The sequence below is a fragment of the Pelophylax lessonae genome, assembly GCF_965119305.1.
Source record: "Pelophylax lessonae genome assembly, chromosome: 3".
NCBI lineage: Eukaryota > Metazoa > Chordata > Amphibia > Anura > Ranidae > Pelophylax > Pelophylax lessonae.
Window position 1 is genome coordinate 554,427,294 of NC_138770.1, and position 15,219 is coordinate 554,442,512.

The 15,219-nt window shown below is 40.5% G+C and overlaps 1 protein-coding gene across 1 annotated transcript in view; it reads right to left on the reverse strand.

The window, feature by feature from the left end:
- The window catches only part of FBLN7 (fibulin 7), a 156,546-nt gene that overhangs the window by 42,633 nt on the left and 98,694 nt on the right, over window positions 1–15,219 (reverse strand). Inside the window, exon 2 of the mRNA XM_082250018.1 lies at window positions 7,514–7,682. Within this exon, the coding sequence (XP_082106144.1) occupies window positions 7,514–7,682 (169 nt within the window). The remainder of the gene's footprint in view (window positions 1–7,513; window positions 7,683–15,219) is intronic.

Genomic DNA, 15,219 nt, shown 5'->3' on the forward strand with positions numbered 1-15,219 from the left:
CTCTCATCAGTTTAGTGCAGCCAGAACAATGAAAGCTTGCTGCTGGCTGGATAAATTAATAGATCACTGTTCTTTACCAGTTGCTGTTTGTTTTATTTATTAGACTGGAATTCAAGCCTAACGCTGACTATTCTGAAAAATGTTACCTTCCTCCTCCTTTTACCTACCTTGCCTACCCTGTGTAAAAAAGATCTGCACAACCTTTATGAATTCAGTTCTACTTTATATAAACCTTAAAATGATGCATAGTATGCTTAGCATTATGGCTTACAATTATATAAAAAATAAAGGTTTAGCAGCAGGAAGGATGCAGGCTAACGACAGCTGCATGTTGTTAGCCCCATTCATGATCAGTGGACATTGAGGCCTAGATGCCCACACTAAATTTAGCAGCATCAGAATGCATCAGTTATCTTGACTAACTCTATTGCTACCTTGCCTACTAATATAAACTAGTATACAGTAGCAGAGAGTGCAAAGAGAGATGCAAGAGAGGTACTTAGTGGTACGTCAGCACAGTGGTACTGTGTAACGGTCTGTGGGACCAGACCCAAGCCTAGGCTTGAGACCTGAGCAGCGGCTTTCATGGTTTGAAGCAATGGTGGAAACCCCTGCGAGGGTAACCTTCCATTCTGTGGAACTTTTTACATTCTCTTTTAAATAAAAGTGGGCCAACAGTATTTTTTGGCTGAAGTGAACTCACTAGAGATGCATTACACCTTGAGTGAAACACCCACATATATCACAAGTGGTGCCCAGATGCAGGGAAGACAGCAGTGAATTTTTTTCAGATCCTCACTCCAAACCGTGAGTTTGTGTCAGGAACTTTTATTTGCTCTACAGCAGAGGTCTCCAAAGTCTGGCCCATGGGCCACATCTGGTCGATTATACACTTTAACTGGCTCATTCAGACACTTGCACTGCCAGTCTGCTGCCTTTATAAACTCTGCAGCTGTCGGCAGTGCTCTGCAAGTCTAAGCAGGCAGCAGACATAGCCGCTCCCTGAACCCCCTCCTGCGCCACTACGCAGTGCTGTGGAGTTGGGGTAGTCAGGGGTCCCAGCAACCAGTCATATCATCAGTCCAGCACCTCACAGCTCCCGCCTGCTGTTTACATTAGTATTCCATTTACCTACATCCTGATTGTGTAACAGGGGGCAAGAGTTGGAATGTGCAGGAGACTTTACTGTGCTGTTACCGCACCAGAACAGTACATAAAGACAGTAATGTATGAGACAAAGGAGGCCAATGTAAGAAGCAAAGGGGGCAATATACTGGACATAAATGTGCCACTCTGATGGGAACACAGATATGGGAGAAACTCTGATTGGGACAGGGATATAGAGGAGATGCTGATGGGGCCACAGGTATGGGGGAGACTCTGATGGGGACATAGATGTGCAAGGACACTGATAGGGACACAGGTATGCCAAAAGGCTCTGATGGGGACACAGAATAACAGAAAAGTTCAGAAGGGGACACAGAGGTGCATAAAGGCTCTGATGGGGATACAAATGTGGGGAAGACTCTGATGGGGACACAAATGTTAAAGGAGACTCTGATAGGGACACAGATGGCAAAGGAGTCTCTGATGGAGACACAGATGAGGACACAGATATGCCAAAAGTCTCTTATGGGGACACAGAAGAACAGAAAGGCTCTGATGGGGACACAGATGTGAATAAGGGCTCTGATGGGGATACAAATGTGAGGGAGACTCTAAAGGGGACAGAAATGTTGAAGTAGATTCTGATGGGGACACAGCTGCTGAAGGAGACTCTGATAGGAACACAGATGTACATCTAGTCTCTGATGGAGACACAGATGTGCAAGGAGACTCTGATGGGGACACAAATGTGGAAGGAGACTCTGAAAACTGGAAGTTGTTTGACATGGCAGGATTTTAAAGGCACAAGACAAGCTTACAATTACATTATAAAGTTTATTGTACATCAACAAAATCTCTCAATAAAACCAGTTTACTTATTCCATATTCCATAAAAAATCTTGTTTACATAAGAATTAGATTTATTTTCTCAAAAAAAAGTCACGGCTATAATAAATATACTTATGATCCAACATTACGTATATTCAGATTAGCATATTCAGTTATTTCTTTCTGCAAGCTTGACGCGTTTCCTGAAATCTATTCACTTCATCAAGAGCTTAATAGCAGGATATATAAATATTTTTCTGTGTACACCAACATGGAGAAGAGCAAACCAGGGCCTCAACGGGGAAGTAAAACCAAGAGAGAAATCTCACTCAAGGGAACAACGCTCAGGAAGACCGCACACAGGTAGAATATATTGTGGATAAATCAAACTAGCAGCATTATAAAAGAATTTTATGTAAACAGAGACATATGATAAAAGTTTATCACAATGTACTTTTAAGGGCCCACAAATCAGAGTCTCTGTAGGATCACTTAGAATTCTAGTGAAGTCTAAAGCCAAAAATCAAGATCTGATCGGTAGTTGACACATTCTATAAATCCTGTGTGTAAGTTCATGCTGCCACCATATGGAAGGAGACTCTGATGGGTACACAGATGTGCAGGGAGGCTCTGATGGGAATACAGATGTGCAAGGAGGCTCTGATGGGAACAAAGAAGTCCGAAAGTCTCTGATGGGGACACAAATGTGGGAAAAGTCTCTGATGGGGACACAAATGTGGGAAAAGTCTCTGATGAGGACACAGATGTGCAAAAAGGCTCTGATGGGGATTACAAAAAAATTTAAAACATATTCCTTAATTTAAATTGTATTCATTCATTTATAAATAACTGATTGTTTCAGTCTGCAAATTTTTGTAAGTTCTATGGGGCTCTCATCCTGAAAAATTTGGAGACACCTGCTCTAAAGTAAGGAGCTGTTGAACTGTGGAAGTGCAGTTTGTGAGGCAGGTGATATGCCTGAAAGCCAAGGGCCCCCTTAAAGAGGCAGTGCTCCTGTGCAAAGGTACTCAGGTTTGTGCAGAAGAGTGACTGTGAAGATGTGGCGTGTAAAGGACATAGCTCAAGCAAAAGGAGACTGGATGTAACCGACTATGCAAGCAAATGGCCAGGCAACAAAATCTGCCAATTTGGGAGTCTGTCATAGACTGAGGTAAGCGGCATTTGGCAGCTTTGACCCCGACTCCAGAGAAAGTGAAGCCTTCAGGTCGTGCTGTGGAAAAGCTGATGGTCCAGACACAGGAGACGGGTGCTGTTGCCCGTGGCAATAAGGGGGTGATTTGTTCTGCCGACTTCATATCATGGAGCATGCCAAACCAGGATCATGGCAAAAGGAGGCATTATAAGGAGTGGATGCAGCTGGTCTGAAAGAACAACAAAGTAACAAGTTCAAGACAGAAAGTGCTGTCACTCATAGCAACAGGAGGTGTGTCGTCTGGAAGGGGAAGCTACAGGGGGAGATGTGGTTTAGCATCCCCCTACAGATACTTGTGAATTTCTGCTGATTGAGAACCACCAGGAGGGAAACTCCCTGGGGAAAAGTTCTGCTGTCACCTCTGGCAGTCATGGAAAATATCCTGTTTGGCCTAAAATGGGTGCCAGAGAAAAGGTGGTACCTGCCATAGTTTCACCCTGTGTGTATAGAACGTTTGGAGAAATCATGGACTTTGTAGGCACCAGAGTACCACACCATGCATTGTGGCTGCATGGAATTGCCGATTGCAAATACAGTGAAAGAGTGGTTCCTTGGGCAACACACTCAAGAGAAGGTGGTTAAGACTGGAGTTAATGACTCAAAAGCTAATGTAGGGATTATTTGAAAAAGATTAATTATGAAACTGCTCACACTGAAGTGGGAATTACCCTAGCAAGGGAGATTCCTGTCTATTGAAATGAAACCTAAAAATGGTAAATTGTTTAATGATATATAGTTTGTTACTGTTCAGGAAAACACCTGGGTTTTATGGACCAAATTCTATGTTTAAAGAGATTTTGTTTTCCCTATCAAATGTGGGTAAGGAAGCAGAGATGTCCCTTGAAACCTTAAGGGAGCTTTGTATGTTAGAGCTGAAGGTTGCCTAGAACAACTGTGATGTTGCTCTGTTGGAGCAGAGTGGACGTGCACCTTATAATGAGTGTGATGCTGCAATCTGCTAACCCAGGTAGTGTTCTGATGAGGCACCACTAGAGCATGGTGGTGAAAAGGTGGTAATGCAACCTTCTGTACTTGTAAATATGGTATTACAGTCTGATATGGTTAAAGGTAACATGCTGCTGAGCCACTCTGTCCTTCTATGTCTGCTTGGAGACATGGAGCGGAACTGCAAAATACCTCTAATTGGAGCACAAAGAAAATAGACTAGGACAGTTGGGCAAAAAAGTCTGCTAGTGATAATAAACAATGATACTATGTGAAACCAGGGCATGAACACTATTTCTGCTGTGCCAGAAGGAGGGTCTGCAGAGCAGCCTGCAGTCAAGGGTGCACTTTCTGTTGCCCAGAGCATCCCTCTCAAGACAAAAGATCACACAACAGAGATTTTGTCCACGTCCCATAAAGAACTTAATGGTGTGGAGTACCAAACAGCTGGTTGACACTGCGCCTAAGAGATTAATAGTGAATCACGTACCTGGCAGTGCTCTGAGAGAGCACACGTCTGTGGTGTTGACTACTTCTAGCTGGAATGAGGTCTCTTTAAGAAACGGAGCCTCTAGGGCTTCAGTAAAGTAGTCTCTCCTAACATGAAGGTGTCCAGAAAGGTCTTGAGTATGGAGTCAGGGTGCCTTTTTATGACCGATATGTTCAAGGAAATGCTTGAACTTGTACAGCCTCGATCAGATGAGCTGGCACTGTGTTGTACCACTATTGAGGGATTGCAGGCTGTATTGGAAAAATATAGTCAAAACTGGAATTGTCTAATGCAGTGGCTATTATTATATTTGAAAGTTGCCTAACAGTTTCCTGCCAAGTTGCTTTCTGACACATTTGTGTAGATAATTGTTGCATAAGCCTTACTTGTCAGAGACAATGGAGGATTCTCCACATAACAGCATGACAGAAAATATTTTTGAGTATTCAAGTCCAATGTGCTGCTAATCAGCCTGTAGTCAAGGGTGCCCATGCTGCAGCAGAGAGATATCGTGAGTTAACAGGCCCCAGAATGGATGAGGAAAGAGCAGAAACCCTGTACATAACCTACACAGAGATACTGGTTAATGTAGCAGGAGATGCTGAGATGGGTAAAAGGATAGGAATTATCAGTTCAAAAATAGGTTTCTGTGACAAACCTGGTAAGCCCCTTGTGATGCGAAAAGAAATGGTAAAAATGGTTTCTGATATACATCAGATGTCAGGACAGTTGTCTGCAGAGTGTGTAACAATAGGGGAGTTAGTGGCTTGTAAGGTTCTCATGGGAGATGGCTACTCACCTGAGTATGTGCACTCTACAGACACTGCCCTAACAGGAAAAGAAGAGCTGGCAGAGTGGATGATGTTACCAGTGAAGACATGCATAATTGGATTGTGAATATTACTGTTTGTATTGCACAGGATACTGCATGATTGATCTCTGATGTTTTAGTTACCAAGGGTAACCCCAGTGGTTTTGAGAGAGGTGTCAGGAAAGCCAGTGTGCACCGAAAAGTAGGGTGAGTTCAGGAACCCAAAGAAGAAAGGGAGAAGGCTTCATAAAGAAACTGGTGGATCCTCGATAAGGTCTGGGTAGAAAAGCTTGTGGAAACGTACCCAAAAAAAGAATCAGAGGTGTAGCACTAGAGACCAAAGAATAGAGTTCCCCTTTAGAAGCAAAAGGGAATGTAGGAAAAGAGAGGAGGGCTGTGTGTTCTGCCCTACGAATCAAAACAAAGGGGAGGGGGTATGTGGGAGGCTGCGTAAAAGTAGGTAAAATGACACAGGCTAGGAGACTACAATGCAAAGTAGTGAGTATGCAGCTTGTATAACTGTGTACATTTGCTGTCCCCTCAAAATAACCCAACACACAGCCATTAATGTCTAAACCGCTGGCAACAAAAGTGAGTATACCCCTAAGTGAAAATGTCCAAATCGGGCCCAATTAGCCACCCTTTCCTTCCCTGGTGGCATGTGACTTGTTAGTGTTACAAGGTCTCAGGTGTGAATAGGGAGCAGGTATGTTAAATGTGGTGTTATCACTCTCACTCTCTCATACTGGCCACTTGAAGTTCAAAATGGCACCTCATGGCAAAGAACTCTCTGAGGATCTGAAAAAAAAATAGTTGCTCTACATAAAGATGGCCTAGGCTATAGGAAGATTGCAAAGACTCTGAAATTGAGCTGCAGCACAGTGGCCAAGACCCTACAGCAGTTTAACAGGAAAGGTTCCACTCAGAACAGGCCTCACCATGGTCCACCAAAGAAGTTTAGTGCACTTGCTCAGCGTCATATCCAGATGTTGTCTTTGGGAAATAGATGTATGAGTGCTGCCAGCATTGCTTCAGAGGTTGAAGGGGCGGGGGGTCAGCCTGTCACCGCTCAGACCATACGCCGCACACTGCATAAACATTGGTCTGTATGCCTGTTGTCCCAGAAGGAAGAACTATTCTAAAGATGATGTACAAGAAAGACCGTAAACAGTTTGCTGAAGACAAACCTACCAAGGACATGAATTACTGGAACCAGGTCCTGTGGTCTCATGAGACCAAAATAAACGTATTTGATTCAGATGGTGTCAAGCGTGTGTGGGTGCAACCAGGTTAGGAGTACAAAGACAAGTGCCTATAGTCAAGCATGGTGATGGGGCTATCACGGTCTGGGGCTGCATGAGTGCTGCCAACACTGGGAAACTACAGTTCATTAAGGGAACCATGAATGCCAACATGTACTGTGACATACTGAAGCAGAGCACGATCCTCTCCCATTCGGAGACTGGGCCACAGGGTAGTATTCCAACATGATAATGACCACAAACACACCTCCAAGACGACCACTGCCTTGCTAAAGAAGCTGAGGGTACAGGTGATGGACTGGCCAAGCATGTCTCCAGACCTAAACCCTATCGAGCATCTGTGGGGCATCCTCAATTGAAAAGTGAAGGAGTGCAAGGTCTCTAATATCCACCAGCTCTGTGATGTCGTCATGGAGGAGTGGAAGAGGACTCCAGTGGCAACCTGTGAAGCTCTGGGGAACTCCATGCCCAAAATTAATAAGGCAGTGCTTGAAAATAATGGTGGCCAAAATATTGACACTTTGGGCCCAATTTGGATATTTACACTTAGGGGTGTACTCATCTTTGTTGCCAGCAGTTTAGGCATTAATTGCTGTGTGTTGAGTTATTTTGAGGGTACAGCAAATTTACACTGTTATACAAGCTTTACACTCACTAATTTACATTGTAGCAAAGTGTAATTTCTTCAGTGTTGTCACATGAAACGATATAAGATATAGTAAAATATTTAAAAAATGTGAGGGATTTAATCCCTTTTGGGAGATACTGTATATATGTATTTTTTATATATATATATATATATATATATATATATATATATATATATATATATATATATGTAGTTTGTAGATACTAACCTGGTGATGCTGGTGGTGCATCTGGGCTAGCTTTAATGACAGTATTTTGTAAGTTGTTTAGTCGGCTCTTCATGATTCGGATTCCTTCTGCAAACCTTGTTTCTTGTCCTTTTAAGAACTGTTGCATCTGTCGAATGGCAGCTAAGAGTTGCTGCTTGTTGAGGCAGTTCTGTGATCAAAAACACAATTTTAGAACAGTATACTATATCATACTGACACATGTCAAGTTTTTTATGTTATTTAAAGAAAATCTATTAACCAGCAAAAAAGACATACAACAGCTGATTATATTAAATAATATGTTTTCACAAGTTATGTCAGTCTGAATTAATGCTAAGCTGGCCACACACCACATGCTTTGGTCTATCATATTAACACAATTAAGCAACAGCTATTTAGTGTGAGGACCTGCCCAACCAAAGGCATTTAAATTATACAGAAAAAAACAACACATTACACAGCTGGTGAACTTTATTAATGTTACAGAACAAATAATGCCTAAGTGGTTAGCTTTCTAGTTTCTAGCAATAATCTTGAAGTGGCCACAATGAGTATCTGTGAGCAACATTCAGCCAGACAGCATTTTGTAAAGTTACTGTCTGTATATAAAAGGAACTAAAATGTATTATTTTCATCTAACTTCTCCATTCTTTCATTCACCCTATATTATGCATCACATTTGTCAAATTTGCTTAAAGTAAGTACATAAATAATACAAAAATTAAAAATAATGTGCAATGACTGTGTGAAAAAAGCAGTAACTTATGGTCACCAAATAAATGTTTGAGATGATTACAGACCAGAGAAAAGGAGGATCCGGGCTGCCCTGTGCACAACCATTGCATAGAGCAGGTAAGTATGTCATTTTTGTTATTTTAATAGAAAACAAAAAAACGAGACTTTACAATCACTTTAAGTCTGATGTACTGCATTCTATTCAATGATGATGCCATCCATTGGCAAGCCATTGTAGCACCTATTGGTTGAAGCTATAAGACACATGGAGCATGCTTGAGTAGACTGTTCTTCGATGCCATTTTAAGACTAGCAGGATATAAAAAAAAAAACAACAAGCTAAAAATCAGTGACAAGCTTAGTAATCCATAAAAACAATCACCTTCTATTGCTCTCTAATTTACTATAGACAAATTAAATATACATTTCTTGGTGTTATAAGTTAATGCACATTATTGATAATCCAAAACCTGTGCTGTTATCACAGCCACAATACAGAACTACAAAGCAGAGATGTCAACCTGAGTTTAGGGTGATAAGGAAAAGGCACATTCTGTGTCAATAACTGGGTGTTGCTAAATTGCTTACACAGTAAAAAAAAAAAAAAAAGATAATAAGTAGACATGGGGGGGGGTTGTACAATTAAAGACAGTCACAGAAAATTCAGAAAAATTCAGGAAAACAAAACCTGCTTGTGTTCCCATCTGCATCAGATTACCGAGCTGCGGCAGGTAGCACTTTCTTTATCACATTAGCTTTAGAAAGCTTTCATCACATCATCTGATCAAACACACTGCAAGGTTTTTATGAGTCATAACACTACAAATGCCAACTTTGAACGAGGAAAAAAAAAATATATATATTTTATTATAATATTTAAAATATGAAAGGAATCTAGGATTTTGTCCTGTTTTGATGGGTTGGTTAAATATAATGCAAGTATTAGATGACTGCGAATTGTTAGCATTGTCAGCAAAAAGGTTTTTATCTAGGTTTATTGAATAACTGGTTCCACCTGCCATTGGTTTTGGTTTCAGATGCCATGCATGATATAGCTCTGGGTGGCCCCTGTCCATCTGGCCTAAATGTCAGATATGAAAAGAAGATCACAGAACTTAAGTAATGAAAACAGACTAAGATAACACATTTCTTCAGTAGCAAAAAGCTCATCACTTTCATGGCTTATCACTATAATTCCTTCGCCATATGTTTTTTTTTTTAGCCCCTCTAAATTCTATGCCTGCGATAGATTTGAAAAAAAATGGCCACAGGCACTGCTATGTTGCTGCCTATTCTGATAACAAAAGGGTGACTGGTCCAAATAGTGCCCATAAAGGCCATTTACATCTAGTTAAAGTGTATGTAAACACAAAATCTATTTTTCAGTATGCTTGGCATTTTGAATCACTGTATACATTTTTCTTACTGTTTAACTAAAGGCAAAAAAGCATTTCCTGATAAAAAAAGTAAAACAAATTTTAGTAGAGTAAGTGCTAGGAACATTGTGCCAATCATCAGGCTAATGCACATGCTCCTAAGCGTGTATATGCTTAGTGGTATTAAAGCCTTACTACATGTGTGATGTTGCGCTCATACACCATGCACCCCAGCACACACACATTACAGCGTACATTTGGGCATATCCACTGGTGCCAAGTGAGCTATTTAAACCCTAAGAAACAAAATATGGTCAGTAGTACCCTGCGAGGCGCCTCCATTCCTATTGTACATACAATTGCATAAAGTAAAATGGTTAAAAAATATAACATAGTAACATTTCCATGTTCATTACTATGTTATATTTGTTTAACCATTTTACTTTATAGTATATATAGTATATATATATATATATATATATCTTTGCATCAACCCCTGAAGAGTGAGACTGAACTCATGAAACGCGTTGGGTCACCATAGATGCTATGACACATTTACCATGGACTATTTGATTACTGTATGTACCCATGTAATGGATTTGTATACTAGGGCCAACTGTTTGGCATTATGACACCTTTTCCCAGTTCTATTGCTGGCATATACTCAATAAACCTGTACTATGTCTTTATTACTGGTCGTGTGGCACTTCATCTAAAGTCCCAATAAGCAGAACTCTGCAATTGTAGCTATTTAAACCCAAGCTCTGCACAGAATTTTTTGTGAATGGTTTTTCAGGCCTGTATTCCTGATCCTGAAATTAGGCCAACCAAAGATGGATCGAAATGTGTTCAGTTCAGCAGGAAGCAGATGCATTTTGATCCATCTATGGGCAGGCTTGTTGTAGTGAAGTTGCTCTATCAATCAAATTCAGTACAACCAGTCTGTCAGAATTTTTGTTCAATCACTGCCGGCGGCTACAGCCTCGTGCAATAATCATTGTATTCTCATTGCTAGGAAACTTCTTTCTGTCAGAATACTATAGCGCAGTGGGAGGGATTCTCCTATCAACACTGACCATGTTGATGGGGTAATCTAGAAATTTTCTTTCCTTCAACCCATGTTTGAAGAAAAGACAATTGCATAGTGTATGGCTTGCTTTACAATGACCTTGTTTTTGACCTGGCTTTCACCTGTCCTGGTTTTGGATTATCCTTGTTTGCTTATGTTTGACTGGACTTCTGACCAAGATTCCGACCATCATCTTTGTACCTCACTGCCTGCACGATTACAACCTCTGTCTATTCCTAACTCTGAAACTGCTTATAATTTAGTGCCTTCTTGCTCAGCTAGACCAGGCTAGTGACTCAACTGCCCTTATAACTTAGCTTGATGCATCCACAGTGTACCTCCAGATGTACCCCTGCTCATCTGATGCCAGAGCTCCTAGGTTCCAGTCTTCAGAGTCTGTGCCCTGGCACATGGGCCTTTTGTCACCCCTCTACACCCTGTCCTAAATTCCAGGGGTGCATGGATAGGAACTGTGCAAAAGACTACCCTCTTCATCTCAGGCTCTGCGTACAGGTATGTGTCAGTAGGGAAGGGTAAGAAAATCTGACAATGTTTTTTTTTGCTCTCCATTCCTTCCAGTTTTGGTACTGCCCTCATTTTTTGTGGCACAAGAAGTGTGGGAAAATGTCCTCAATGGAGTAATAGACAGAACCTAATATATTTAAATATTTAATTTTTTTCCTGATCTATTAAAACTGAAAAAAATGGCTGAAGTAAGGGTTTATCACATGTAGGTTTTTTCAGCAGTTTATACATTAATGACTGTGTGTTGAGTTATTTTGAGGGGACAGCAAATTGACTCTGTTATACAAGCTGTACAGTCACTACTTTACATTGTAGCAAAGTGTCATTTCTTTAGTGGTGTCACATGAAAAGATATAATAAAATATTTACAAAAATGTGAGGGGTGTACTCACTTTTGTGAGATACTGTATATATAAAATCTAAAATGTACAGTTATAGATTGTATCATATAAACTCAAAACACAGTTTAAACATTCACCTTGTAAAAACATATCTCCTGAATAAAATCAATGTGTACATGTTATTGTTTTGATTGGATGCCTCTAAATCGCAAAGCCTCTAATGTGCATCTGAAAGGTAGTATTTATAATCACTTTCAGACAACGCAATCATCAGGCCTAACAACGTAATTAGCACATTGACGAAATACCCTGGTCATAAACCTGTTTACAATGTATCACTTTGTGCACCAGCTAGCTTGCGGTATCAAACCAGCCATTGAACCCTGACAAGAAAACATTCATGGTATGCAGCATACACTAGTCACCCTTCTTCAGTCTTGTCTCATTAGCTTGTTACAGAAAGGCCAGATTAGCGGTGAGGTAAGAGCTTACCGCAGATGTGACCTATAACCCTTCCATTCACACCGCTGCCAGTAAACCGCACAAACTCTCTAATTTCACATCAAAATGATGGATTCAGCAACAAGTATGCAAAACATGTTTAGAGCAGTTGATTCACTATATTAAATAAAGTGTGCCCATGGCAACACAGTCTGAGCCCTAAATCTGAACTCCAGGATGACCATGGGTTTCCATCATAAACTTGTGTTTCCAATGTTCAATCAAATAGCCAAAAAATACATAAATTGCTTACAGCATTTCTCAGATATAGATTTTTACGTTGCTGTGACATGAGTAAAGGCTGCCCACACTTTCATTTATGTCTGGCAGCCATGTGCCATACATCATTTTATGAATATGGAAATATGAAGGGTGTTGGCGCTACTTCTGATTAGTATGGTGGACACTGTTAGGTAAAGGCGTTCTGTTAATGTAGGTGTAAGGGTGATACACATATAACAACACTCTATGACATATATAATATATAAAAGATATTGTAAAGTGCTCAAGTGTTCAGTGCCACAACTCAAATTGAATTATATTGAACTCCTATTATAATAGGAAATAAATAAATAAATAAAGGTGCAGCAGTGTTTTACCTGTGAAGCAGTGGATACCTACTGTGTTGTGGGTGCAATGTGCAATGGATAGTAAAATATAAAATATATATCAAGTGAATATATAATTAATAACAATCAGATAAATATATGTAATAAGTAAATATAAATAGGCCAATATCCTTTTAAATCAGATATATCAAAAATTAATAGAAAGTGCTATAGTGCTAAAATAGTCCAAAATAAACAGTTTGTGATCTTTTAAAGTGCTGGTGTTTTTCCCAAGTGTATATGGGTATAAAAAGCCACAATCATAGGTGAGACGGTGACGCTGTGCTAATTTCTTACTTGGCTGTGCTCTGTGCGGTGATGCAGTGCCCCTATAAGAATTGCACTCACCGCAATGCTTTCCCCTAAAAAAGGGGTAGCAGGCTCTGCACAGCAATAAAGATGGTCCAGGAGATCCTGCGGTTATCCCTCTACTAATTCGAGCCCGGCTATGGCTCTAGTGATGGTCCTGGAGTGTGTGGGTATCTCCACGTTAGCCCTCTGGTCTGGTATTTCTGGGGTGTTTCACACGGTTCTCACACGTTGCCCCACTGTGTCCCAAATCTGAAGCTTTATCTGCTTGCCGTCAATTGTAATCATTCGTGCCCCAAATTCAACCCCGGTATCACAGATGATGATGTATTTGAAGAGATATGCAACATCATTTTATCCCTGGATCTAGCTGCGGCTCACAGAATTACATGTGCCATGATTTTTGGGAAATGTAATCAGAGGGGGTGGTGACATAACCATGCCTACATAACCATGCAGCGCTGACATTTACCCACCTGAAACATTGACATTTGCATATGCTACCCATCAAAAAATAGACTTGTATGGGCAAGGCAGATCGGGGAGCATTGCAAAACAGATCCACCCATCCATGTCATCTTTGATTTAAAGTGACTGTAAACGATCACCTTGTAAAACAATTCATTTGAAATAGAAATGAAAGGCAAAATATTTTGTTTAGATATAAAAAAAAAATTCTCAATACCCTTTTTCTCAAAATGTAGCTCTCTGGAAACCAAATCAGAAAGACACTAGCCTGCTAGAAATAGCACTGGAATCGCTTAGTCTTTGAACACGTTTTTTCCTTCGCAGTTTCAATTAGACTCTATGGAGATGAAATTCCAGCGCCAGGACCCTTTTTAAAAAGGCATTGTGTTCAGGCTGCATATATGTGAACGGGCACCATAGAAAGTCATATTATTTCACTTGTCATGAAATTCAAGAAAACGCCCGAAATTGTCAATGATGAGGCGGCACTGATGGGCACTGATTAGGAGTTCAGTTCGCACAAGAACTCTCAAACATCACAAAAGTTCATAACCAAATAACAAACCCTATTGAAGTCTATGGTACTCGAACTGTAAAAAAGTGCCCATTTTGAAGGATTATATGCAAGTAATTGGGCATACAATGGTTATGGGGGTCCAGGTACTGTCCTGGGGGACATGTATCAATGAAAAAGAAAAATTTGTAAAAAAACAACATTTTTAACCACTTTAAGACAGAGCCTATTTTTTAAACCTTTTGTTTACAAGTTAAAATCAGTATTTTTTGCTAGAAAACGACTTAAAACCCCAAACATTATATATATTTTTTTAGCAAAGACTCTGGAGAATAAAATGACTGTCATTGCAATATTTTTTGTCATGCGGTATTTGCGCAGCGGTCTTTCAAACGCCATTTTTTTTTTATAAATTATGAAAAATCACATTTCACTGCATTAAAAAAAACTAAACAGTACAGTTAGCCCATTTTTTTGTATATTGTGAAAGATGATGTCACGCCGAGTAAATAAATACCCAACATGTTACAGTTTAAAATTGCGCACACCCGCGGAATGGCGACAAACTACAGTCAATAAAAATCTCCATAGGCGACGCCTAATTTTTTAACGGTTACCAGTTTAGGGTTAGAGTGTAGCTCTTGTTTTTAAATTATTGCTCACACTCTATGGATTGCGGCTATACCTCACATGTATGGTTTGAACAGCGATTTCATTTGCGGCGCAACTTCAGTATACGTTTTCTTTCGTGCGGGAGCTAACGGCGACGGGGGCGGCTAAATTTTTTTTTTTCCCTATTTATTAATTTATTTTTTTACATTTTAACACAGGTTTTTTTTATTTTTAAATCTGATCACTTTTATTGCTGTAACAAGCAATGTAAACATCCCTTGTGACAGCAATATGCAGTGACAGATACTCTTTATGGAGGGATCGAGGGTCTAAAAGACCCTAGACTCCTCCACTACACTTCCATGTATTCAATACGCTGAAAACTGCATTTTTGAATACACTCACTTTTTAAAACTGCTGCCTTTAGCAGCCAAGTTATCCGCATGTGACGTCATGGACACCGCATCCGGGTTACGTCATCGGAGACCCGATCGAAGCCACATCCGGCTTAGATCTGGACTCCTTCCAGCCGGCAGATGCGCCAGGTGGGTGCTCGGGTCTCCCGGTTAGGACGGGAGACCTGGGCAGAGCCTCGGAAGGCGGCGGGAGGAGGGGGAATGTCCCCTCCCGCTCGCCGGTGTAACGATC